A 23,973-nucleotide genomic window follows, 5' to 3' on the forward strand; every position below is an offset into this window, starting at 1 on the left:
ATGGTGCGGCTCAGCTGGGGTAGGGTGGAGGGGGCAGGGATTTTTGCTACTGGTTCTCCGAACCACCCACCTACCTATTGCTACCGGATCAGGTGATCCGGTCCGAACTGGGAGCATTTCACCCCTGTGCCAACCAGAGTCGGACGCGAGAGGAAACTTCAAGGAAGTTTTATCGAGAGTATTTCAGCGAAGGGGTCCCGTCGGCTAAAGGAGCCGAGACCCCAAACAATAACACAAACGCAAATTTTATACAGTTACGATAACTTCCTTAACAACTTCCTTAATCATAACTGTATAACATTTTTGACTTTCTTAATCGTCACTCGTTGCTTCCCTGACATGGCGGTCCTCGACTTACGACCGCAATGGAGCCCACCATTTCAGTTGCTAAGCGAGATATTTGTTCAGGGAATTTGGCCCCATTCTGCTACTTTCCTTGCCGCAGTTGTTCAGTGAACCTGTGGAGCTGTTAATGAGATGGTTCGTTAAGTGAATCCAGCTTCCCCCCCCCATTGACTTTGCTGGTGAGAAGGTCGTAAAACTGAATCCGTGGCCAAGCGTCTGAATTTTGAGCAGGTGATGCTGCAACGGTCATATGTCTGAGAAATGGCCGTAAGTCGTTATTTTCAGTGCCGTTGTGCCTTTAAACGATCACTGAATGAACGGTTGTAATTCGAGGACGACCTGTATGTATCAGCAATGCATGTTGTTTTGGCCTTCCTGCCTTTCATAGCATCCTCGTTACTTACCCAAGGGATCCTTGAGGTCATGCAGACAACCCCTGCTTGGTGCAGGCATCCAAAGTTTTGAGCTGCCAGACAGCCAGCCGTCCACCGGGACTCGAATGCATCCTGTTCAGTCATTGGCTCCTCTGATAAATCAGTCAGTCAGAACAGAGCTGGAAGGGACCTCGGAGGTCTTCTAGTCCAGCCCCCTTGCACAAGCAGGACGCCCTCTACCATTTCACACTAATGGCCGTCCAGTTCCTTCTTAAAAATGATGGAGCACCCACAACTTCTGGTAGCAAGCAGTTCCACGGCTTAATTGACCTCAGTGTCAGGAAATTCCTCCTTAATTCCAGATTGCTTCTCTCCTTGGTTGGTTTCCACCCGTTGCTTCTTGTTCTACCCTCAGGGGCTTTGGAGAATAGCTTGACCCCCTCTTCTTTGGGGCAGCCCCACAAATATTGGAACTCGGCTATCATGTCACCCTTAGTCCTTCTTTTCATTAAACTAGACATCCCCAGTTCCAGCAACCGTTCTTCATACGTTTTAGCCTTCAGCCCCCTTCTTAATCCTTTGAGTTGCTCTTCTTCTTCTTCTCTTCAGCTCCCCCTGGTGGAAAACAAGCGACTCGACAGGTCTCTCTCTTCGCCTTGTTCTCTTGCGCATCCCTTTCGCTCATATTTGATTTTCATTCTTTTTTAAAAATTTGCTATTTATATTCTGTGTTTTAATTATGGCTGTAAACCGCCCTGAGTCCTTCGGGAGAAGGGCGGTATAGAAATTAAATGATAAATAAATAAATAAATTAATTAATTAAATAAATGCAGGTGCTAGAACTCTCCGCCGACGTGCGCAGCAAGATTCCAGAGGAGATCGACTACGAGGGGACCTGCAAGGTGCTCTCCACTGATCCCTCCCCTCTCAACGTGGTCCTGTTGCAAGAGATCCAGCGATACAACTCCCTGCTGCAGATCATCAGGTGAGGGGGCCACCCACTCCTTTATCTGTGGGGTGGGAGGGTGAGGTTTGGGTGTGTGTGTGGGCGGGGGGGCTGTCCCCAGTTTTCAAATCCAAAACAGAGCGTCCCTGGGTCAAAATATCAGAATTTCCCCCTTTTTACTCATTGTAGTAGAGAATTACGAGTAACAATGGCTGTGATTTGAAAACGAAGTTTGAATTTAATGGCAATCAAATTTAATTAAAGAGCCTATTTGGAATAATGAAGCGGAAGTGTCTATGGATGACAAAAAGAAACAAGGCAGAGAAGGGAAAGGCTGTCCTCAACTTACAACTTACAGTTCATTTAGTGACCGTTTGAAGTTTCAACGGCGCTGAAAAAGGTGACTTAGGACCGTTTTTCACACATACGACTGTCGCAGCATCTGCAGGATCACGTGATTCAAATTAAGATGCTTGGCAACTGACTCATATTTACGACTGTTGCAGCATCCCGTGATCACGATTCCCCCTTTCTGACCTTCTGCCAAACAAAGTCCACGGGGAAGCTGGATTCACTTAACGACCGTGTGACTCACTTAACAACCGCAATTTTTCGCTTAACAACGGTAGCAGGAAAGGTGGTAAAAACGGGGAAAGTCACTTAACTGTTTTGCTTAGCGTCAGAAATTTGGGGGTCCATCGTGGAATGGAAATGAGAGGTGTGGTGGCCTAGAGGTGGTGCTCTCGCATCACAATCAGGAGGGTGCGAGTTCGATCCTAGGTAGAGGCAGATTCTCTCTCTCTCTTCGGGCACCATGAGAATATATCTGCTGAACAAAACTCCGCATTGGTGACAGGAAGGGCATCCGGCCAGGAAACACTCAGCTCCATTCAGTTGCCTCGACTCCACCCCGCAAAGGATTTATGGGGTCATTAAAAGAGGATGATGATGTTGATTATGGAATCAACCCTGTGCCTGTGTAGAATTTATATGCGGATGATGAAGCGCAAAAGCCGAGGATGGGGAAACGCTTGCAAGGCAATTGGGAGAGAATCTTGAGAGATTGTGCGTAGTCATTGTTATTTATTTTGCGTCGGAAAATCGACATTGCCACCCGCTCGCACTCAAGGCGTCTTAAAACACGGATAGAGAAACCACGTAAAAGAAATAAAAACAATAAATTCGTAAAATGACAACTCCCACCCTGGCGACGACACACATTCATACAAACTGTAAATGCGTAGAAAACGATTGTCGCAGAGCATTTTCCTCTTCCTTCTTTGGGGAGCATGGGCTTCGGCGTGTTTGCGTCTCTGCCCGGGCCTAAACTGTGTCTCATCACCACCACCCCCGAGCCCCCCACCTCTATTCTCACCCCTGCTTGTCCCCCCCTTTATAGCTCATCGCTGGTGGAGCTTGAGAAGGGCATCCAAGGCCTGGTGGTCATGTCGACAGATCTGGAAGAGATTTTCAATTGCATTTTCGACGCCCGCGTGCCCCCCATGTGGGAAAGGGTGAGGGTCTCCTGGCTGCTCGTGGCCGCCCCCTTCCTCCTTTATCCACCTGGCGGGGATTAGTCTCCTCTGCCCCATGGCCTCTTCGCAGGGAAGCTGGAGAAACAACTCCCTCCCCAGTACGGCCGCTGCAGGGATTGGCCCCTTCTCAACTCCGGTTGCCCCCACTATAGGCATACTCTTCCCAGAAGCCTCTGGCCGCCTGGACCCGGGACCTGGGCCTGCGGGTGGAACAGTTTGCCCGCTGGGCGAAGACCGCCCACCCGCCGGTGCTCTTCTGGCTTTCGGGTTTCACCTTCCCCACCGGATTCCTGACGGCCGTCTTGCAGGCCGCCGCGCGGCAGAACAACGTACGGACGGGCGCGGTGGGGAGGGCAGTGGGTCGGATGGGCAGGGCGGGGTGAGTGCCTGACACCCGTCCTCGGGTGGGTGTCTGATACCCGTTTTTTTGTGGGGGGGGACAGATCTCTGTGGACACCTTGAGCTGGGAGTTCATCGTCTCTACGGTGGACGACAACAATCTGGTGTACCCGCCTAAGGTGAGCGCCCCCTCCGGTCAAATTAACCACCCCTTCCCCAAATAAGCACCCCTCCCCTCCCCCCCAGGCAAGCGCCCCCTCCTCTCTCCCCCAAGGTAAGTGCCCCTTCACTCCCCCCTCAGTAAGTGCCCCTCCCCTCCTACCCAGGTAAATGCCCTCTCCTCCCCCTACAGGTAAGAAAAAAAAATCCAAATTTTTTTACTACCGGTTCGGTGGGGCATGGCTTGGGGGGCAGGGAAAGGATATTGCAAAATCCCCATTCCCTCCCCATTCCTGGGACCAGCAAGAGGTGGCGTTTGCCGGTTCTCGGAACGACTCAAAATTTTCTCCAGAACCGGCTGAATTTCACCCCTGCCCCTCCCCCAATTAGTGCCCCCTCACCTCAGAAACCCCCTCTTTCCTCCCCTCCCCCTCCCCAGGAAAGTGCCCCCTTCACCCCAAGGGAAGCACCCCCTCCCCTTCCCTCCCCCAAGGGAAGCCCTCTCTCCCCTCCGCCCCGCAGGGCAGGTGCCCTCCTCTCTTGCCCTCCCCCTGTCCCCAAGGGAAGAAGGCCGCTTCACCCTTTGCCCTCTCTGCCCTCCCTCCCCCTCCCCTCTCCCCCATGCAGGAGGGGGTGTGGATCCGGGGTCTTTTTCTGGAGGGGGCCGGCTGGGACAAGAAGAATTCCTGCCTGGTGGAGGCCGAGCCCATGCAGCTGGTCTGCCCCATCCCCACCATCCACTTCAAGCCCGTGGAGAACAAGAAGAAGAGCGGCAAAGGTGGGCAGCGGTGGGCACCGGCGGGCGGGGATCTGCAGGGGGGGTCCCGCAGCAAGGTATCCGCCTCCTGTTCTGTCCTCCGAGCGATGGCTTAATTAGCCAGCACTATCAGCTCTGGCAGCAAAAGAGCGAGCGTCTGCCAAGTGTCTCTGTTATCTCCCTCGACGCCGATGAGTCACCCAGGAACAAACTTCAGCTCTTAGTTAATCAGTTGATTTGCCTGCTACGAAGACGCCCAGCAGCTCTCGCTGCCTTTTATATCCTTTGGGGTGTGGCTCCATGACTCAGCACTTCCTAGGCCTGCCCCACCCCTGCTTCTGTTGTTCCCGCCTCTCCTGCCTACGAAACCTAGGGTCCAGCCAGGCCTGATTGCCATCAGCTGGGTCTGAAGGCGTGGCCTGGGGGGAGGAAAGAGTCAGGGGACAGAGGCCTTGTTATTTTCTCCACCTGGCCTGTTTCTGGCTCCTGGAGCTGAGCCAGGGAAGCCGGTGCTCCCGAGGTAAGTCCTGATGGCCCTTCCCCCTCACTGTCCAAGTCACTTTCTGGCAGGAGGTCCAGCTTGGGGGGAGGGCGCAGACACAACAACTCCCCTCCCTGTGACCCTGACCCATGGGGCCCTCCTCTCTCTCTCCTCTTCTCCCTCCCTCCCTCCAGGCATCTACTCCTGCCCTTGCTACTACTACCCCAACCGGGCAGGCACCTCCGGGCGCCCCTCCTTTGTCATCGGTGTGGACCTGCGCTCGGGAGCCATGCCCCCCGACCACTGGATCAAGCGTGGCACCGCTCTGCTGATGAGCCTGGATACGTGAAACTGGGGGGGAGCACCAATCCTCCCCCCCCATCCCCTTCTTATGACCCCTGTAGGAAATTAAATAAAGCTGTTTTATTTAAGGTGACTGTTTTTAGTTGGGGTATCGTCCCCCCCACCCCGACTGCCTCCCAAGGGGGTCCCTGTCAAAGCTTGGGCCCCCTTCATTGGAGCCACGTGTCCCACAAACTCATAGATTGGGGAGGGGGGTTGAGCAGCTGCCCCAATCCTAGGCTTTGGGGTGACAGCCCCCACCCCAAAACCTCAACCAGGCTGGCCAGAGGGAAGGAGTTTAGCCAGGGCCAGTTAGGGGGCTAAGGAAGCTGATGGAAGGGGGCAGTTGGGGGTCGAGGAGGGAGGTTGCCACTGGGCACGAGAAAGGGGTACCCTCCTTTCCTTGCCAAGATGGGGTGGTCTATGTGCCTCAGAGTGCCCCTTTCTCTGCACAGGCAGGAACCAGGGGACGGAGTGGGGGAGGGCAGCTCGTGTCCATGCTAGTTAGAGGACTAAGGAAGCCAGCGATGGAGGGGGGGGGAGTTGGGGGTCTCTGGCTTATACAGAAGCCCTGGGAGAGAGGGAGAGGGCCAGCTGGGCACGGGGACAAAAGGGGCACCCTCCTTTCCTTGCCAAGCGGGGATGGTCTACATGCCTCAGGGTGCCCCTTCCCCTGGGCAAGCAGGGGGCAGGGTGATTGGGGAGGGGGAGAGGCGGCAAGGGAGGGAGGAGGGAGAGTGTCAGCTGGGCACGGGGACAAAAGTAGTACCCTCTTTGCCTTGCCAAGCAGGGGTGGTCTACATGCCTCGGGGTGCCCCTTCCCTCGGGCAAATATGGGCCAGGGGGCAGGGAGCTAGTGCCCAGGCCAATTAGGGGGCTAAAGAATTTGGGTGGGGGGGAGTTGGGAGCCCTGGGAGGAAGAGAGGAGGGAGAGGGCCAGCTGGGCACGGGGAAAAAAAGGGGTACCCTCTTTGCCTTGCCAAGCAGGGGTGGTCTACGTGCCTCGGGGTGCCCCTTCCTTTGGGCAAATATGGACCAGGGGGCAGGGAGATAGTGCCCAGGCCAGTTAGGGGGCTAAAGAATTTGGGTGGGGGGGAGTTGGGAGCCCGAGGAGGGAGAGGGCCAGCTGGGCACAGGGACAAAAGGGGCACCCTCTTTGCCTTGCCAAGCAGGGGTGGTCTACGTGCCTCGGGGTGCCCCTTCCCTTGGGCAAATATGGACCAGGGGACAGGGAGCTAGTGCCCAGGCCAGTTAGGGGGCTAAGGAATTTGGGTGGGGTGGAGTTGGGGGTCTGGCTCATACAGGAGCCTGGGAGGGTGGAGAAAGAGGGCCAGCCGGGCACGGGGACAAAAGGGGTCCCCTCTTTGCCTTGCCAAGCGGGGGGGTGGTCTACGTGCCTCGGGGTGCCCCTTCCCCTGGGCAGCCGGGGGGGGGGGTGATGGGGGAGGGGGCGGGGCGGCTCCTGCCCAGGCAGCACGAGTGACACCAGCGGGGAGAGTTTGGGGGCAGCCGCGTCGGGAAATGCAACTGCGCAACGGGCGGTACTTTTCCAGGCACCGCCGCCCCCACGCGCGACGGGGGAAGGGGGCAGCCCTCCCACCACCCTCTCCCTCCCTCCCTCCCTCCCTCCCTCCCCACCGGCGAGCATGCCGGTGCAGGGCAGCATCGGGGTCCCGCCAGGAGCTGGGCAGGGGGCTTCGCTTGCCCCGCAGTGCCAGGTAAGCGAAAGTGCGCAACTTCGCCGGACTTCGGTCCCGGGACGGCCGCCCCTCCCTCCCTCCCTCCCGAAGGGTGGGGGGTCTCCAAGTGGGGAGGAGGGGGGGGAAAGCTCTCCTTCCCCAAAGAGGGGGAGGGTCTCAAATTTGTCTGGGGTGGGTGGGTGGGGGCTTCTCTTCCCACTTTGAATTTGCAAGGTCTGGGGTGGTGGTGGTGCAGGGCAGGCAAGCCGAATGGGGCGGGGGTCTCGCGGGCCCCCTCCTCCTTTTGCTCCCCCACCCCACCCCCGGCTGCGCCCCCCCCCCCCCCCGAGGGGCTTTGAGTGGCGGGGCGTTGGCTTTGGTCTTCCTGCTTAGGGCGGGGAGGCTGGGCTGGCTGAGCCCTCCCACGCCAGGGAGAGGGGGAGGGGAATAGGGAGGGGGGGCTGCACGTGCCAACGGGGTGGGGGTGGGGGGTCAAAACAAGAGATTCTTCAGCCTCTCCGGGCCGGGGTCTCTTCCCCAGCTGGCTCCTTGGTTCTCCTCCTCCTCCTCCTCTTCCTCTTCCTCCATCGATCGCGGACCCTCGTGAAATGAGTGGGTGGGTGGAAGGATTTCCCGGGGGTGGGTCGTTGGGCTGGCTTTCCACGGGGCCGGCTTCTCTTTGCACCTTTTCCACGCGCTGTGTTTGGGAACCTCACCAACAGCCCGGCTAGGTTGGCCTCCTCGGGGGGGGGATCTTTGGAACTCGAACCCAGCACCCCAAACCTTCTTCCACACCCTTCGATTGGCGTTAAGCCATCATCTCTCTCTCTCTCTCTCTCTGGGTTGATTGGGGACGCAAAACGAGGCAGCTTGAGTCTTGGAGGGGCTAATGCTCCCTTAAATGGGCATCCAAACCATCCCCCCACCCCCAAAAACCCCCACAAAAATTCAGAATTTTTTCCCCCCTCTACTCGACTGTTTTGAAATGCAAATGAGGAAAAGGGTGGGTGGGGGGCGCTTCCTAGCAGCTGGCTTTCCTATTGGACGGATTGACCCAAACCTTGCAGCTGTTTGGCCCAATCAGGACGGAGTGGGGGGGCGCTTGCCCTGTGCCACAGCTGCCTGCAAGAGGGGAAGTTAAAGATCCGGCAGGATCTGGTGGGTTTATTTATTGCGGGGGGGGGGCAGCCTAGAAGTGGGGAGACCCAGGTTCAGCCCCCTCCCTCTTTGGCTGTACAGTTTACGGGGGGGGGGGGGTTTGTCTCTGAGCAGGACCCTCCCCATAAGCCAAAATTCAGAATGGGAGCCAGAAATATCAAAGCCATGTGGTTCTATACCAAAAATTCTGATTTGAAGATGGGTGGACTCCAACTCCCAGAATTCCCCAGCCAGTTTGGGGAATTCTGGGAATTGAAGTCCACCCATCTTCAAGTCCTCAAGTTTGAAAAACTCCACACACACCCCACATGACAATACTGCTTTCCTTCCAACCCCTGATAAACCAAACCAAACCATACTATGATTCTCTTCCCCCCCACACACACATTTTGAATCCAATCACTGCAGGTGGGTAGCTCCTGAGCACGTGCAGAGTGCCAGAAAGAGCAAACACGGAACGCATAAAGAGGCTGACGTGGCCCGCCAAGCCCAAAACCGAATGCTCTGCTTTTCTCAGCGTGGTTTTTCTCCAGGGGTAGGGGAGGAAGGTGGTCCCATCGTCCCCAGCCCGCACAGCCACAGGGGGGGGGGGAAGAGAGGGATGGGAGTTGTGATCCCACAGCAAATGGGTGTTGCAACGCGAGGGATGGCCACCAGAGGGCAACCAATGATCAGGAAAGCAAAAGAAATCCCTTTCAGTAGTTTAGAGAAAGTTGGTTGGAAAAAGTAAATATTTTTTTTTAAAGTTTTCTTTAAAAAAAACCAAAAACAAGACTGTACAGTATAGTGGTCAAAGCTAGAAACCAGGTGACAGGGAGTTCTAGCCCTACCGTGGGCACAAAACCAGCTGGGTGATCTTGAAAGCCAGCCACTTTCTCTCTGCCCATGATCAAATGTCCCTGAGCATGTACAGAGCGCGAACGAGTCCTGCATTCCAATTTTTAGTATCCTAGATCAGGGGTCTCCAACCTTGGTCCCTTTAAGACTTGTGGACTTCAACTCCCAGCTTTGCTGGCTGAGGGACTCTGGGAGTTGAAGTCCACAAGTCTTAAAGGGACCAAGGTTGGAGACCCCTGCTTTAAGGGATGGAGTTCAACTCCCATAATTCTGAAGTTTACATATCTTAAAGCATGCTCCCCGGGGAATTATGGGAATTGAAGTCCAGCCATCTTAATGCCTGGGGAATTATGGGAGTTGAACTCCATCCCTTAAAGCAGGAGTCTCCAACCTTGGTCCCTTTAAGACCAAGCAAAGCTGGCTAAGGGACTCTGGGAGTTGAAGTCCACAAGTCTTAAAGGGACCAAGGTTGGAGACCCCTGTCCTAGATCTTCGGTTGTTGTTTTGTTTTTTTAAAATAAAAATAAAAATAAAAGATTTGCTTCCCTTGAGCAAAACATTCCCCTCCCCGCCCTTTATTTCATTTAATAAATTAATTACATTGAGAGCATATGCACCAAGACAAATTCCTTGTGTGTCCAATCACACTTGGCCAATAAAAAAAAAAAATTCTAATTAGAGTCAGGCACAATTTGTTCACGCAATTTTCGGCCGTTGAACGTCGACTGTTTGAAAACGAAGGCAAAACTTTGGCAAATTGTTCGGTCCAGAAAAGCCGCCGCAGCGCCTCGGTTTTTTAAAATATATTTTTGGCTCGGTTGCAAAAAAGGTATATTTTCACACACACAAACACACATACCCCTCCCCTTCCTTTGCTGCCTCGGATGCAATGCCAGCTGTTTGGGTCCAAACCCCTCAATCTTGGTTTCTTGTTACTCAAAAGCGAGGCTGTAATTCCCGTCTTAATTACCGTTTTCAGCCAATTTAGCCGGGGCTCCCTATCTCTTTCCCCAAGTTCCAGGCCCATATGTTGCCGCGAGGAACCATAAGGCCTCGGATTTAATGAGCAGGTGCGAAGAACATGTTTACCAAACGCCTAGTTCTCATTTCTCCTCTCTTAGGGACTAGAAGCTTGTTTAATGCGGTGGCGAATTTCAACCCCTCCTGGGGCCTTTGATTTCTGCGGGGACAGATGCCAGGAGGAGGGAGAAGGGCCCGTTTCTGGATTTGCAAAACCAGGACTAGTTTGGCAAAGCCTCCCCTCCCCCATCTAATCCCTCCTCGTTTTTTAAAAAAATATTTTTTAATGCTTAATTTAATTCCGGAAAGGGTGCTTCAATTCCCGCGGCGCCTGGTTCATTGGAGTCGGTTGGAAACTTGAGAAGGCCACAAGTAACTCCACGCGGCTGAGTCTGTTCGGACTCTCCAATCGTTCCCACCATCATCCCCGGCCTGGGTCTAACCGCTGGGCAGCACTGTCTTTGGCGTCTTCTCTCCCCACCCCTCCTTAATTTTTTTGGGGGGGGGACGCTACCCAGGGACATCTCCTCTGCACACTCCTGATGTCTAATTGTTTTATTTTCTTTCTTAATTAATTAAATTTATATGCTGTCCATCTGGGCAGCTTACAAACAGGGGTACAAGGTTAAATATAAGTAGTCCTCGACTTAACGACCACGACCGAGCCTGAACTGTTGCTCGTTGCTCAGCGAGACAGGCGTTGAGTGAGTTTTCCCCTCGTTTTACGAGCTTTCTCGCCCCGGCTGTTAAGTGAATCGCTTGCAGCTGTTAACGTTAGGGCGACGGATGTTCAGTGAATCCATCTTCCCCCTTGCCGTTGCTTGTCGCAAAAGGGGATCGCGTGACCCCATTTATGACCCCGGCTGCGACCGTCGTAATTGTGAGTCCATTGCCAAGCGTCTGAATTTCAGTCGTGGGACCACGGAGATACTGCGTCGTAAGTGTGAGTCGTAAGCATGGAAAACGGTTGTGAGTCAGGGTTTTCTTCCCGGCGCCGTTGTAGCTTTGCGCGGTCACTAAATGAACTGTTGTAAGACGAGGAATACCTAGGTTAAAATGAACAGCGCTTCAGTTAAAATATATGTTTTAAAAACCAACCAACAGAATCCTGCAGGGTGGAAGCGAAACCTCCTTCGTTCTTTGTTGTTACCTGAGCAGGCATATGTCACACCTGTGTCAGGCGAGCAGGTGGGATCGTACGATAGACAGAAGAGGCTCGGGACTCCGTATCCCATTGTCTGGGAACCCTATGGCAGGTGGGCCTGAAAACCATCCCCTTCGGAGAAGGGAGCAAACGGGTGGAATTCAACGCCGGTAGTCCTCAATTTACAAGCATTGGTTTAGTGACGGTTCAAAGCATCCTCCTGATTCAAATTTGGGGGTTTACTGGCGTGCATTCACGACGGTGGTCATCAAACGGGGCAAGGACCTCTTAACGACGGTCTTGCCGAGCGGTAGGAATTTGGGGGGCGGGGTGTCAGTTGCGGCCGTACATTGAGGGCTAGCTGTGGCGGGAATTCACTTAACAACTGTGGCCAGCAAAGTTGTAAAATGGGGCGAGCCTCCTTTACAACTGGCTCAGTTGTGGTCGTAAGTTTGAGGACTGCTCGTGGTGTGAGCTGAGGCTTAGAAAGTGGATTTTGAGTCTTGAATTAAATCAAGCCGGAGTTTGGCTGCTCAATTTCGGACGTTTGCAAGTAGGATTCAGAAGAAATGTTACCTGAAATTCTTTTGTGGAACTTTGACCCATGAGAGCGAGGACGTGGGTCTCCGTGTCCCCACCTGCAGGTGTTTCTTGACCTCAGCCTCAGAATGATTGGTCTCATTCGAGACAATGACGAATCCGCATATAGACGAGAGGTCGAGCGACTAGCCTTGTGGTGCAACCAAAACAATCTGGAACTGAACACACTCAAAACCGTAGAAATGGTGGTAGACTTTAGGAGAAACCCTTCCATACTTCCACCTCTCACAATACTAGACAACACAGTATCAACAGTAGAAACCTTCAAATTTCTAGGTTCTATCATATCGCAAGATCTCAAATGGACAGCTAACATCAAAAACATCATTAAAAAAGGACAACAAAGAATGTTCTTTCTGCGCCAACTCAGTAAGCTCAAACTGCCCAAGGAGCTGCTGATCCAGTTCTACAGAGGAATTATTGAGTCTGTCATTTGCACCTCTATAACTGTCTGGTTCGGTTCTGCAACCCAACAAGAAAAACACAGACTTCAGAGGATAATTAGAACTGCAGAAAAAATAATTGCTACCAACTTGCCTTCCATTGAGGACCTGTATACTGCACGAATCAAGAAGAGGGCCGTGAAAATATTTGCAGATCCCTCGCATCCTGGACATAAACTGTTTCAACTCCTACCCTCAAAACGACGCTATAGAGCACTGCACACCAGAACAACTAGACACAAGAACCGTTTTTTCCCGAAGGCCATCACTCTGCTAAACAAATAATTCCCTCAACACTGTCAGACTATTTACTGAATCTGCACTACTATTAATCATTTCATAGTTCCCATCGCCAATCTCTTTCCACTTATGACTGTATGACTATCACTTGTTGCTGGCAATCCTTATGATTTATATTGATATATTGATCATCAATTGTGTTGTAAATGTTGTACCTTGATGAACGTATCTTTTCTTTTATGTACACTGAGAGCTTATGCACCAAGACAAATTCCTTGTGTGTCCAATCACACTTGGCCAATAAAATTCTATTCTATTCTATTCTATTCTATTCTTTACGACGGGTGGACTTCAACTCCCAGAATTCCCCAGCCAGCCATCCCTGTGCCTTTTTGTTTTTCCTCTTTACCTCCTGGAGCGGAAAGATTGCAGAGGAAGGGATTAGAAGAGAGTTACGCAGTTGAGCAAGGATGGGGGTCTCAATGTCCCCACCAGCAGTGTTTCTCAACCTCAGCCCCCTTTAAAACGGGTGGACTTCTACTCCCAGAATTCCCCAGCCAGCCATCCCTGTGTTTTTTCACCCCCCTCTTTACCTCCTACAGGGGAGAGATTGCAGAGGAAGGGATTAGAAGAGAGTATGCAGTCCACAATGGGCATACCTATAAAAAGGAAGGCATTAGCGTCAGGGAATTCTGGGAGTTGAAGTCCACCCGTCTTAAAGTTGTTGAGGTTGAGAAATACTGCCAGGCAGCCATTTCCCAACGGGAACAAATTCCATTTGTTGGTTGGAGTTGTTGGTTTCTGCACCCCCTTAACTTGCTTTGCAGGTGTGCAAAACAGGAAGAAAGAGGTGGGGGGGAGGGCATTCCCACTTCCGGGGGTGCAGCGTTAGGGGTCTAAGCAGGGAAGAGTTTGGGGGGCCCCTCGTCCTCTGATCTTACTCAGTGGTTGAGGAACGGTTTCATTGCCCATAATCGGTCCTGTGGTTAATCTCGTGTGTCCACAAGTTGTGAAATGATTTGTTTAGTGACCGTTCGACACTGGAAAAAGTGACTCATGAGGAGTTCTTGCATTTAGGACCGTCCCAGCATCCCCACGAACCTTGGCTCAAAATTCAGGTGCTTGTACAACTAGTCCTCAACTTACGACCGCAACGGAACCCATAATGTAGGTGGCTACGTGAGTTTTGCCCCATTTTACGATGTTTCTTGCCACCGTTGCTAAGCGAATCGTGGCCGTTCTTAAACGAGTAACATTTCAGGGCCGTTGTAGTGACTTACAACCAGTCCTCATCCTTACGACCACTGCAGTATTCCCCTCCCATGTGATCAAAATTCTGACAAGCAAAACCAAGAGGAGAAGCCGCATTCGTTTAATGACTGGGTGATTCACTTAACAACGGCAGCGATTCGCATAACAACCCCGGCCCCCCAAAAAAACGGTCAAAACGGGCGCTCCTCACTTCACTTGCTCGCTTAGCAATGGTCGACCGCTACCTGCCACTTCCTGGAGAGTGAAACCTGGGTGTTGCAATCTGTCTCGGCGCCCGGTTCGAATCCAACCCCGCCTCCCATCTGTTCCCTGAATCGGCGTGCTCAAAACGGGGAAACCGCTTGGCTCGCACGTTTTTATGCTCCGTGTGTATATTTGTTTGGCCTTTCGACGTCTACGCCTAAAATGATACCCCGGAGGCACCTGGCAATCTCAGCACCCCTGTCTGGTTCCTTTCCAGACCGGCTGGGATGATGGGAGTCGGAGTCTGGCGTACCCGGAGGGCACCTTGTTGGGGAAGGATAGACCGCCGGCCTTTTTGTGTACGTGTTTGTGTGTGTGTGTGTGTACACTGAACACACCCCAGGCGCAGCCAGGCGTGCTTGGAGGTTGCTGGGGGCCTCCGTTGGTGCTCCGTTGCAGTGGGTGAATGATTAACCTGCGTGCACCTTTGCTCTCACCTGGAGAACAGGTGTGCCCCCTCCTCCTCCTCCCCTCCCTCCCTCCTTTGCTCTCCATCTGCGTGCCCTGCCCACAGTCTGCCAGGTAATATTCCTCTATGCCAAGTTTTTGTTCTTTGTGGTCTCCTTCCCATCCTTCCGCAGGGAGGGAGAGGCAGCCACAGCGGCCCACGCAAACCAGCTCACCCACCAACATCCCGCTCGCACCTGGCAACTCCAAGGGCCTGGCGCCGTTGTTGCCAACCTGTCCCGCGCCAGACGAGTTTGGGCAGTTGCTCCCAGTTTGCCAGGGGGTGGGGGGGGGGGTTGGAGGGGGGAAAAAGGGCCTGCCAGGCGGGAAGGAGTCCTCTGCGGCAACCTGTATTTCCAGCTCGGGCGTTGCAATCAAGCGGTAGGGAGTTCCGCAGGCGAAGTGGCGTGCCAGGCGACGCCGGGCTCCTGCGTGGGCAGGCTTTGAAGGGGTGGCGAGCTGCTTTCGCAACTCGCCGGGGTGCCGAGCGGGAAAAAAGGCGAGCGGGGGGCCAAGTCTTGGCGGACAGTTGTGCCCATCCGGCGGCGAAGCGGAAAACCGGCGGCCGTTCCAATCCGTGCAATTGAGGCCTGGTCTGGAGATGCGCAAACACTCCCCCCCCACACCACATACACACACACACAGGCAACATCTCACACCATTGCATTTCTCGTTCCCCGTTTGGAGCAGGAGCTTCTGAGCTCGTGCAGAGCGCGTTTCGTTTCCGGTGAGGGCTTCGGAAACCCGGCTTGCCAGATCCTGGCAGCTCCAGAGCTTGGAGAGGAAAGGAGGATGCGGTTGTACTTCCTCCCTGGCGCACTCCGGCTTTGGCACCCACATGGGGTGTGTGGGGGGGGGATGCACACTCACATGGGAGGGGGAGGGAAAGGAGGAGGAGGGAGGGGGGGAGAGCCGGGGGGGGGGTCTGCTCAGCTGCTGCTGTGCTTGCCTTGTTGCCATGGCAACAGCAGGCAGGCCCGGTTTGCCCTCATCCCCGGCTGCCCTATTAACTTTTCAGGCAGGATGACATCACCGGCCGGGCAGCCAATGGCCTCGCGGCGACGGCTTTGTTGCTGGGGCGATGGGACGGGAGTGAGTGTGTAGAGGGGGGGGGGGCCTTGGCAACAGCTGCTAAGGCCGGCACGTGCAGACACGCACATCCACAGGGCACGCCCGGACACGCTCCCGCACACATGGAACACGCCTGCACATGCTAGGCGGGGGGGGTGGGTGGGGAGTGAGGGGGGAGGCAGGCTTTGGGCTGCTCTACCTGTGCGGTTGCAACCTAACCTGCCCCAACCAAGATATTGTTTGGCTGGACTGGATTACAGTGCCCATCCTCCCCGGCCGCTGAGCCGGGGTTAGTTGAAAGTGCTCTGCTGGGGAGGGGGGGGTGTCACGGCCTAACCTGCCCACCCCCCGCCCCCCTTTTGCTGGCCTCCAAGATATTCCAGGTTGCCTGCGGGTGGGGAGGGGTGTATGTGTGGACTACAAGGCCCATCCTTCCCGGCTGCCTAGCTGGGGATGGGGGTTAATGAGAGGCCGCCTCCTTCCCCAGAGAGATCTACCTGTGGGGTCTCGGCCTAACCTGGCCCCCTTTTTTTAAGATACTCCAGGTCGCCTTCAGGACTGGATTACAGTGCCCATCCTCCCCAGCTGCCTTGCGTGGGGATGGGGGGGGGGGAGGTTTAATGAGAAGCAGGCTGTGCCCCACAGAGCTTTGGCTGCCCTACCTGTGAGGTCACGGCCTATCCAGGCTGCCTTTTTCAAGCTATTCCAGGCTGCCTGGCGGTCTGGACTATAGTACCCATCTTCCCCAGCGGGCTACTGAGGCTGACGATGGGGGGGAGGTGAGGGAGGGGCAGGCGGTGCCCCCCTTCCCCCCCCCGGGCAAGAGCCTTAGCTGCTCTACCTGTTGGGGTCACAGCCTAACCTGATCTTTCCAGGCCGGGGTGTGTGTGTGTGTGTGTCTGGACTACAGTGCCTATCCTCCCCAGCTGGCTGGTGTTTAGTGCTGCTAGAGGATGGCCCCTCCTCTCACCTCCTCCCTCCCCCTGCCCCAAATGCACGGGGCAGGTATCAAATGGGTGGGGGCATTCTTGTCCATTGATTTTCCCAGTCTCCTCCAACCTTCCCACCCCCCCCTCTGCTCAGCTCCCAGCCCCCCAAATTCTCCCCCAGTTTCCCCCTCCAATCTCTAGGCTTCGCCCCAATTTCGCTTCCCACCCAAATGGGTCAGGGGTCAGTCCCGATTAAGATGACTCCCTCTCTGCAAGGAAAACAAGGTGGGGGGGCAGGTTAAAGTCTGCCCCCCCCCATTGTTTTCCTTGCCTCAAGAAAGATGGGTGGACTTCCACTCCCAGAATTCCCCAGCCAGCAAAGCAAAGCTGGCTGAGGAACTCTGGGAGTTGAAGTCCACAAGTCTTAAAAGAGCCAAGTTTGCAGACCCCTGCTTTAAGGGATGGAGTTCAAATCCCATAATTCCCCAGGCATTAAGATGGCTGGACTTCAATTCCCATAATTCCCCAGGCAGTATGCATTAAAATGGCTGGACTTCAATTCCCATAATTCCCCAGGCAGTATGCATTAAGATGGCTGGACTTCAGTTCCCATAATTCCCGGGGCAGCATGCTTTAAGATATGTAAACTTCAGCTCCCAGAATTCCCTAGCCAGCATACTTTAAGATGGGTGGATTGTAAGTTTCAACTCCCAGAATTCCCCAGCCTGCATGCTTTAAGACGGGTGGCATTCAATTCCCATAATTCCCCAGGCATTAAGATGGCTGGACTTCAATTCCCATAATTCCCTAGGCAGTATGCATTAAGATGGCTGGGCTTCAATTCCCGTAATTCCCGGGGCAGCATGCTTTAAGATATGTAGACTTCAGCTCCCAGAATTCTCCAGGCAGCATACTTTTAAGAGATGGACTTCAACTCCCAGAATTCCCCAGCCAGTGAGATTTAAGATGGGTGGACTTCAACTCCCAGCATTCCCCGGGCAGCTGTGTTCCCCAATCTCGTCTTACTTGTCTGGCTGGGGAATGCTGGGAGTTGAAGTCTCACGCATCTACAAGTTGCAAACCTGAGAAACTGATGGAAAACTCAGGAATTTGGGGATGGTACTCAGGGTCTGAGAAACTCAAGGGGGTCTCTGTATGAGTAATGCCCCCCCCTTTTTTTCCTTTTAGGACCCCCCCCTCTTGCCTCCCAGGCCAGGGACTCAATCCTCTTCAGCCAGCAAGCCACGGTGAGTGCAGCTGTGCACCTCCTCTTCCTCATTTTCCGTCGAAACACTGGGCTGGGCCTCGTTTCCCAGAATTCCCCTCTTCCTCTCTTGGAAGTGTGGAGGGGGGAGAGGACTGCAATTCCCATCAGCCTCCAGGTGGCTAGGTACTTTGGTGGGGGGGGGGGCTTGAGCTTAGGAGGAAGGCTAATTTGCCCATTTTAAAATATTGTTTTACTGGGCAGTCCTCGACTTATGTCCACAATTGCGATGAGAATTCCGGTTGTACGTCGTTGCGGTCGTAAGTTGAGGCACCATGTAAATGGACTTGTTTTTTTCAGCCGGCTATTCGGCAAATCTCACGGTCGTTAAGTCAGAATCCACTTTCCCGAATGGGCATTTTTTGCTGTTTTGCCAAGTGATCGTAAGTTGAGGACTATAGAATAATCATAATATAGGTCATCCTCGACTTACGGCCGGATGGATCCTCCTCCGTGCATGTCAGACCCTCAGCAAATGACCCACGTTTACGACCGTTTGCAACGTCCCACAGTTACGTCAGTACGTTTTACGACGGTTTCCCCAAAAACTGGCATTCACGCCCGGTTTGGGGCAAATCCGCCCCTTAGCGAGTCACAGATTCACTTAACAACCGCAGGGATCACTTTACAGCTCCTGCCAGGAGTGTCTGTCATGTCAATGACTCGATTTACGCGAGAATCGGGCTCCATTAGGGCCGTAAGTCGAGGACTACCTGGAATAATGACACCCAAAGACCAGGAAGTCAAGACTGGGGTGCTGAGGGAGAGAGTGGGGATAATGCAGCCGCAGCTGTGGGAAGTGGGGGGTCCCACGGCAAATGTAGCCCCACGGCTTGTACAGGCAGTCCTCGACTTATGACCAGAATTGAGCCCAAAATGTATGTCGCTGAGCGAGACGTTGGTCATCATCGAGTTACGATCATGATTGAGCCCAAAAGTTACGTTGCTCAGCGAAACGTTGGTTCAGTGACTTTTGCCCCGTTTTACGACTTTTCTGGCCACAGTTGTTAAGTGACTTGGATCGCCGGAAGGGTTGCAAAAGTGGATCACAGGACGCCCCGCCCACCCCCCCCGATTTATGCCACGACCGTCATTAAATACGAGCCCGTTGCCCCGCGTCCAACTTTTGATCCTGTGATTCGGGGGGGAATGCTGCGACGGTCGTAAGTTTGAGCGAGGCGCCGTAAGCGTGAGAAAGGGCTCCTGAATCTCTTCCTTTCCGCTGTCCTTGGAAACGGTCACTGTAACCGGACGGTTGTAAGTCGGGGACTTCCGGTAGGTGAGCGGAGAGGGCTGAATAAACGGGATGAGGGGGTGTCTTCATCTTTTCTCCTCCTGCCCCCTTACCTCTGTGGGGTGCAAAGGCTCCGGCTGGGAGGGGGAGGAAGGTCACAAACACACACACACACAAACACACAAACACGTTAAAGAGATTTTGCAGGAAAAAAAAACACTTTTAAGGTGAGCATTGAAGAACTGTTGGGATCTTCGCCCAGGACGGACGGGTGGGGGGGGGGCAAGTCAATGGGGCAGGGGTCTCCAAGGCCTGTTTCTTATTCCCATCCCCTCCTCCTCTTCCTCTTCCTCCTCCGCCTCCCCCCCTCCCCTCTTCCCTACCTTGCCTTGCCGCTTACATAATGGCCGCTTTTTCGGCTGTCCTGATTTGAACTTTTCGGCTCTCTTGAATTGGCAAAGCAGAACGAGAAAGAGGGGAAGGAGGGAGGGAGGGAAGGAGAGAAGGCTGGAATTGCACAGGGGGGAGCAAGGCCGCTGCGGATTGGGATCTGCTCCCCCCCCCCAAAAAAACCGGGCCAGAGAGACGAAGAGGAGGAGGAGGAGGAGGAGAAGCCAGGAATGTGGGTATGTGGGTCAGATTTGACGGCAAAAAAGAGACAGCTCTTGGGGGGCGGGGAGGGGGGATTGGGAATCTCCTCCCCCCCTCCTTTCAATCTGCTTTGACCTCTGCCTCTTATCTCCAAGGGGGGGGGGGAGGAAGGAAATGGGGGGAGGACTCACCCCTCCTAAGAAACCCAGATCTCTTTTTAAGACGGACTTTTGCCGCCTCCTGTTCTTCTCCTCCCCCCCCCCACCTGTGATGGACAGGTGGTCCTCGACGTACGACCGTCATTGAGCCCGGCTGTTAAGCCAGGTGTCGGGTTCCGTGGGGTTTCGCCGCGTTTTGCGAGCTCGCTTGCTTGCCGTTCAGCGAAGCGGTGCAGTTTTGACGAGTTGGTAACCCCGGTTGTTAAGCGAATCGCTGGCTTCCCTCCCATCCCCAACCCCCGTTGCTGGTCAGAAGGTCGCAAAAAGGTGGAATCGCCTGACCTCTTCTCTCCCATCCCCATCACCCCCCCACCCCAGGATCCTGCGACCATCGTAAATACGAGTCGGTGGTGATTCGTGATCGCCGAGCGTCTGAATTGTGAACGTGTGAACGTGGCAGCGTCTGAATTGTGAACGTGTGAACGTGGCAACGGTCATAAAAACGGTCGTGGGTCTCTTTTTCTCGGTTCCGTTGGGATTTCGGACGGTCACTAAGCGAACCGTTCGCTAATTGGCAAGAGAAATGGCCAAAAAGAAATCAGTAAATTTAGGCCAGAAGTTTTCCTTCTACCTCCTGCCCCCCACCCCAAATAAAATGGGTAGGGGGAGGGGAGGGGTCTGAGAATCTAATCAGGGCAGGGTCAGGAATCTATTTTTTTGGGGGGGGTGGGGAGGCAGGACTTTTGCAGAAACATGAGCCCTGGGAGAGGAGGCAGGAAATAGGAAGGAGACAAAGGGAGAGAGAGAGAGAGAGGAGGAGGGAGGGAAAGAAAGAAAGAGAGAAAGAAATAGAGGGACAGAGGGAGAGGGGAGAGAAAAAGAGAGCGAAAGAAAGAAGAAAGAAAGAAAAAGAAAGAAGAGAAAAAAGAGAGAAGGAAGGAAGGAAGGAAGGAAAGAAGGCAGGTGAGAAATAAAGAGAGAGGGAGAGAGAAAGAGAAAAAATAGAAAGGGGGAAAGATTGGGGAGGGAGAGAAAGAACGAGAGCAAGAGAAAGGAGGGAGAGACAGAAAGAGAGAGAGAAAGCAAGAGAGAAAAAGAAAGAAAGGAGAGAGACAGAGAAAGAGCACCAGAGTAAGAGAAAGACAGGAGGGAGGGAGAGAGAGAGGAAGAGAGAGAGAGAGAAATAATTATAATTTATAAATAATTATAAAGGGAATTAGGAAAAAATGTAAATATTAGGAGATCACCGCTACGAAACAGTTGTAAAAAGGGAATATAATGTGTTTTGCGTTGTGTTATAAATAAAAAACTTATTAAAACACAGAAAGAGAGAAAGAAATGGAGGGACAGAAGGAGAGGGGGGAGAGAGAGAGAGAGATGGGGAGGGAGAGAAAGAGAGCGAAAGAAAGAAGAGAAAAAAGGAAGGAAGGCGAGAAATAAAGAGAGGGGGAGAGAGAAAGAGAAAAAATAGAAAGGGGAGAGAAAGAAAGAAAGAAAGGAGGAGAGAAAGAACGAGAGCAAGAGAAAGGAGGGAGAGAAAGAAAGAGAGAGAGAGAGAGAACGGGGAGAGAGAGAAAGCCAGGAGGGAGAGAGAGGAGGGAGGGAGGGAGGGGCCGGGGTCTCCATTTTGCCCCTAACTCTTGGCCACATCTGTTCCTCTCCTGGTGCAGTGTGGTCAGAGGTGGGGTGAACGGTCGTGGGGAGGGGGATTACGTGGCCTCCGCGCACGTGCCCAGTTGCTGGGTAACCCAGGGTGGGGGGCCGGGGGTCTCTCCTCCCCTGCTCTCTCTCTCTCTCTCTCTCTCTCTCCAATCAAGCCCCAGCTATAAATATTTGCCTGGCTGCCCGGCTGGGACTTGCTAGGAGAGGTGGGATGGGGGTGGGGTGGGGTGGGGGCGTCGCGTGAGTGGGTTCCCCACCCTGGCAGTGGGAGTGGGCTCTTCCTGCTTGCCAGCTGACGGGGAAGCCCCCTTCTTCCCCACCCACCCTGCTCCCGGATTGGTCCTCTGGATCTGGGGGGGGGGAGAGGAGGAGGAAGAGGAGGAGTGCACACACTGCGCACTCACCCCCCCCCTCTCCTGCAACTCTCCATAAGCAGACTCAATTCTGTTTATCCGGGGGGGGGGGAGTGGGGGTCCTGGGGTGGGGGGGGGTCCAGCTTCCCCTGATACCCCCAGGGAGGGCGAGTCCCAGATGGTGGGGGGAGGCTGTTCCCTTCCCCACCCGACTCAGAAGGATTTTTTTAACTTCCCAGAAACAGGCATTATAGTGTGGGAGAATTTGAACTCGGAGCCTCTCCCAAGCTGTCCACAGGCGGGGGGGGGAGAGATGGGGGGGCTTCCATTGGCCCCAGGGCAGCGTGGCTCCCTCGTTGATTTAGAGGGAAGGGCCCCCTCTTCCCCACCCCCATCTGTAGGTGGAGGTCGTCCTCAATGGGCCCAACATTTGCGTTGTTAAGCAGTTGATAAGTTAGTAACCCGGCCGTTAAGCGAATCGCGGCAGTTGATAAGTTAGTAACCCGGACGTTAAGCGAATTGCGGCAGTTGACAAGTTAGTAACCCGGCCGTTAAGCGAATCACAGCAGTTGATAAGTTAGTAATATGGCCGTTAAACGAATCGCGGCAGTTGATAAGTTAGTAACCCGGCCGTTAAGCGAATCGCAGCAGTTGATAAGTTAGTAACCCGGCCGTTAAGCGAATCGTGGCAGTTGATAAGTTAGTAACCCGGCCGTTAAGCGAATCCCGTTTCCCTGTTGATGTCGCCTGTTAGAAGGTCGGAAAAAAGAGGATCGCGTGACTCCAGGACACGGCGACCGTCATAAATACGAGTCAGTTGCCGTCTGTCTGAATTTGGACCACGTGACCATGCAATGGTCGTAAGTGGGGAAAAACGGTCGCAAGACCCATTTTTCATCTCTCTTGGGACTTGGAACCGTCACTAAACGTAAGCGTCGTATGTCGAGGACTGCCTCTCTGGAGGAATTAATTGGGGTTTTCTCATTTCTTCGCTCCTTCCTCCCTGCGAGGCGGGCTTGCCGTCTTAAAACCGACAGAGGAAGGGGGAAAAAAAAAAGGGTTTGATTTGGGGAGGGGGTGCAGGCTGGGGGGGGGGGCGCCCCGTTTGTACGTCTGTGAAAGAGGCTGTGCCAATCTAATGGGGCATCCTGGCGTTGGGGAGAACGGCGGACTGGTGTGTGAAGCAGGCGTGAAAAGAGTTTGCGTCTCTTGAACCCGTCTCCTGAATTTCTGAAACACCCCCCTCCCCGAATTTTTAAACGTAGATGCAAATATGGGGGTGGGGGGGGTGTCGTCTTTCTAGGCCAGGGATGTCCAAACTTGACCTCTTGAAGAATGGTGGACTTCAACTCCCAGAATTCCCCAGCCAGCAACTTGCACCTATTTATAGCTCATGCTGGCTGAGGAATTCTGGGAGTTGAAGTCCACCATTCCTCAAGAGGCCAAGTTTGGACATCCCTGTTCTAGGCAGAATGTCAGCCCCCTCCCCATTTAGGCCCACTGATGAAGGGAGACATGTCCCTCGTCCTAATTGGGGAAGGTTTAGGTCAGAGATGGCCAATCTTGGCTAGTTTAAGACTGGTGGACTTCAACTCCCAGAATTCCTCAGCCGCTTTAAGGCTGGTGGCCTTCAACTCCCAGAATTCCTCAGCCGCTTTAAGATTTGAGGTCTTCAACTCCCAGAATTCCTCAGATGCTTTAAGGCTGGGGGACTTCAACTCCCAGAATTCCTCAACCGCTTTAAGGCTGGGGGACTTTAATTCCCAGAATTCCTCAGCCGCTTTAAGGCTGGTGGCCTTCAACTCCCAGAAATCCTCAGATGCTTTAAGGCTGGGGGACTTCAACTCCCAGAATTCCTCAGCCGCTTTAAGATTTGAGGTCTTCAACTCCCAGAATTCCTCAGATGCTTTAAGGCTGGGGGACTTCAACTCCCAGAATTCCTCAGCCGCTTTAAGGCTTGTGGCCTTGAACTCCCAGAATTCCTCAGCCGCTTTAAGGCTGGGGGACTTCAACTCCCAGAATTCCTCAGACGCTTTAAGGCTGGGGGACTTCAACTTCCAGAATTCCTCAGCTGCTTTAAGGCTGGTGGCCTTCAACTCCCAGAATTCCTCAGATGCTTTAAGCTGGGGGACTTCAACTCCCAGAATTCCTCAGCCGCTTTAAGGCTGGTGGCCTTCAACTCCCAGAATTCCTCAGATGCTTTAAGCTGGGGGACTTCAACTCCCAGAATTCCTCAGCCACTTTAAGGCTGGGGGACTTCAACTCCCAGAATTCCTCAGCCGCTTTAAGATTTGAGGTCTTCAACTCCCAGAATTCCTCAGATGCTTTAAGGCTGGGGGACTTCAACTCC

The 23,973-nt window shown here is 53.7% G+C and overlaps 2 protein-coding genes across 2 annotated transcripts in view; both read left to right on the top strand.

Moving 5' to 3' along the window:
- Positions 1-5,285, top strand: part of DNAH2 (dynein axonemal heavy chain 2) — a 187,912-nt gene extending 182,627 nt beyond the window's left edge. Inside the window, exons 82-87 of the mRNA XM_058183311.1 lie at positions 1,553-1,704; positions 3,065-3,179; positions 3,353-3,529; positions 3,644-3,718; positions 4,326-4,476; positions 5,131-5,285. Of these exons, the coding sequence (XP_058039294.1) occupies positions 1,553-1,704; positions 3,065-3,179; positions 3,353-3,529; positions 3,644-3,718; positions 4,326-4,476; positions 5,131-5,285 (825 nt within the window). The remainder of the gene's footprint in view (positions 1-1,552; positions 1,705-3,064; positions 3,180-3,352; positions 3,530-3,643; positions 3,719-4,325; positions 4,477-5,130) is intronic.
- Positions 5,286-6,837: 1,552 nt separating this feature from the next.
- Positions 6,838-23,973, top strand: part of KDM6B (lysine demethylase 6B) — a 122,756-nt gene continuing 105,620 nt past the window's right edge. Inside the window, 1 exon segment of the mRNA XM_058180389.1 lies at positions 6,838-6,996. The gene's annotated coding sequence lies outside the window, so the exon portion shown is untranslated.

This window comes from Ahaetulla prasina, chromosome 4, assembly GCF_028640845.1.
Source record: "Ahaetulla prasina isolate Xishuangbanna chromosome 4, ASM2864084v1, whole genome shotgun sequence".
NCBI classification, from domain to species: Eukaryota; Metazoa; Chordata; class Lepidosauria; order Squamata; family Colubridae; genus Ahaetulla; species Ahaetulla prasina.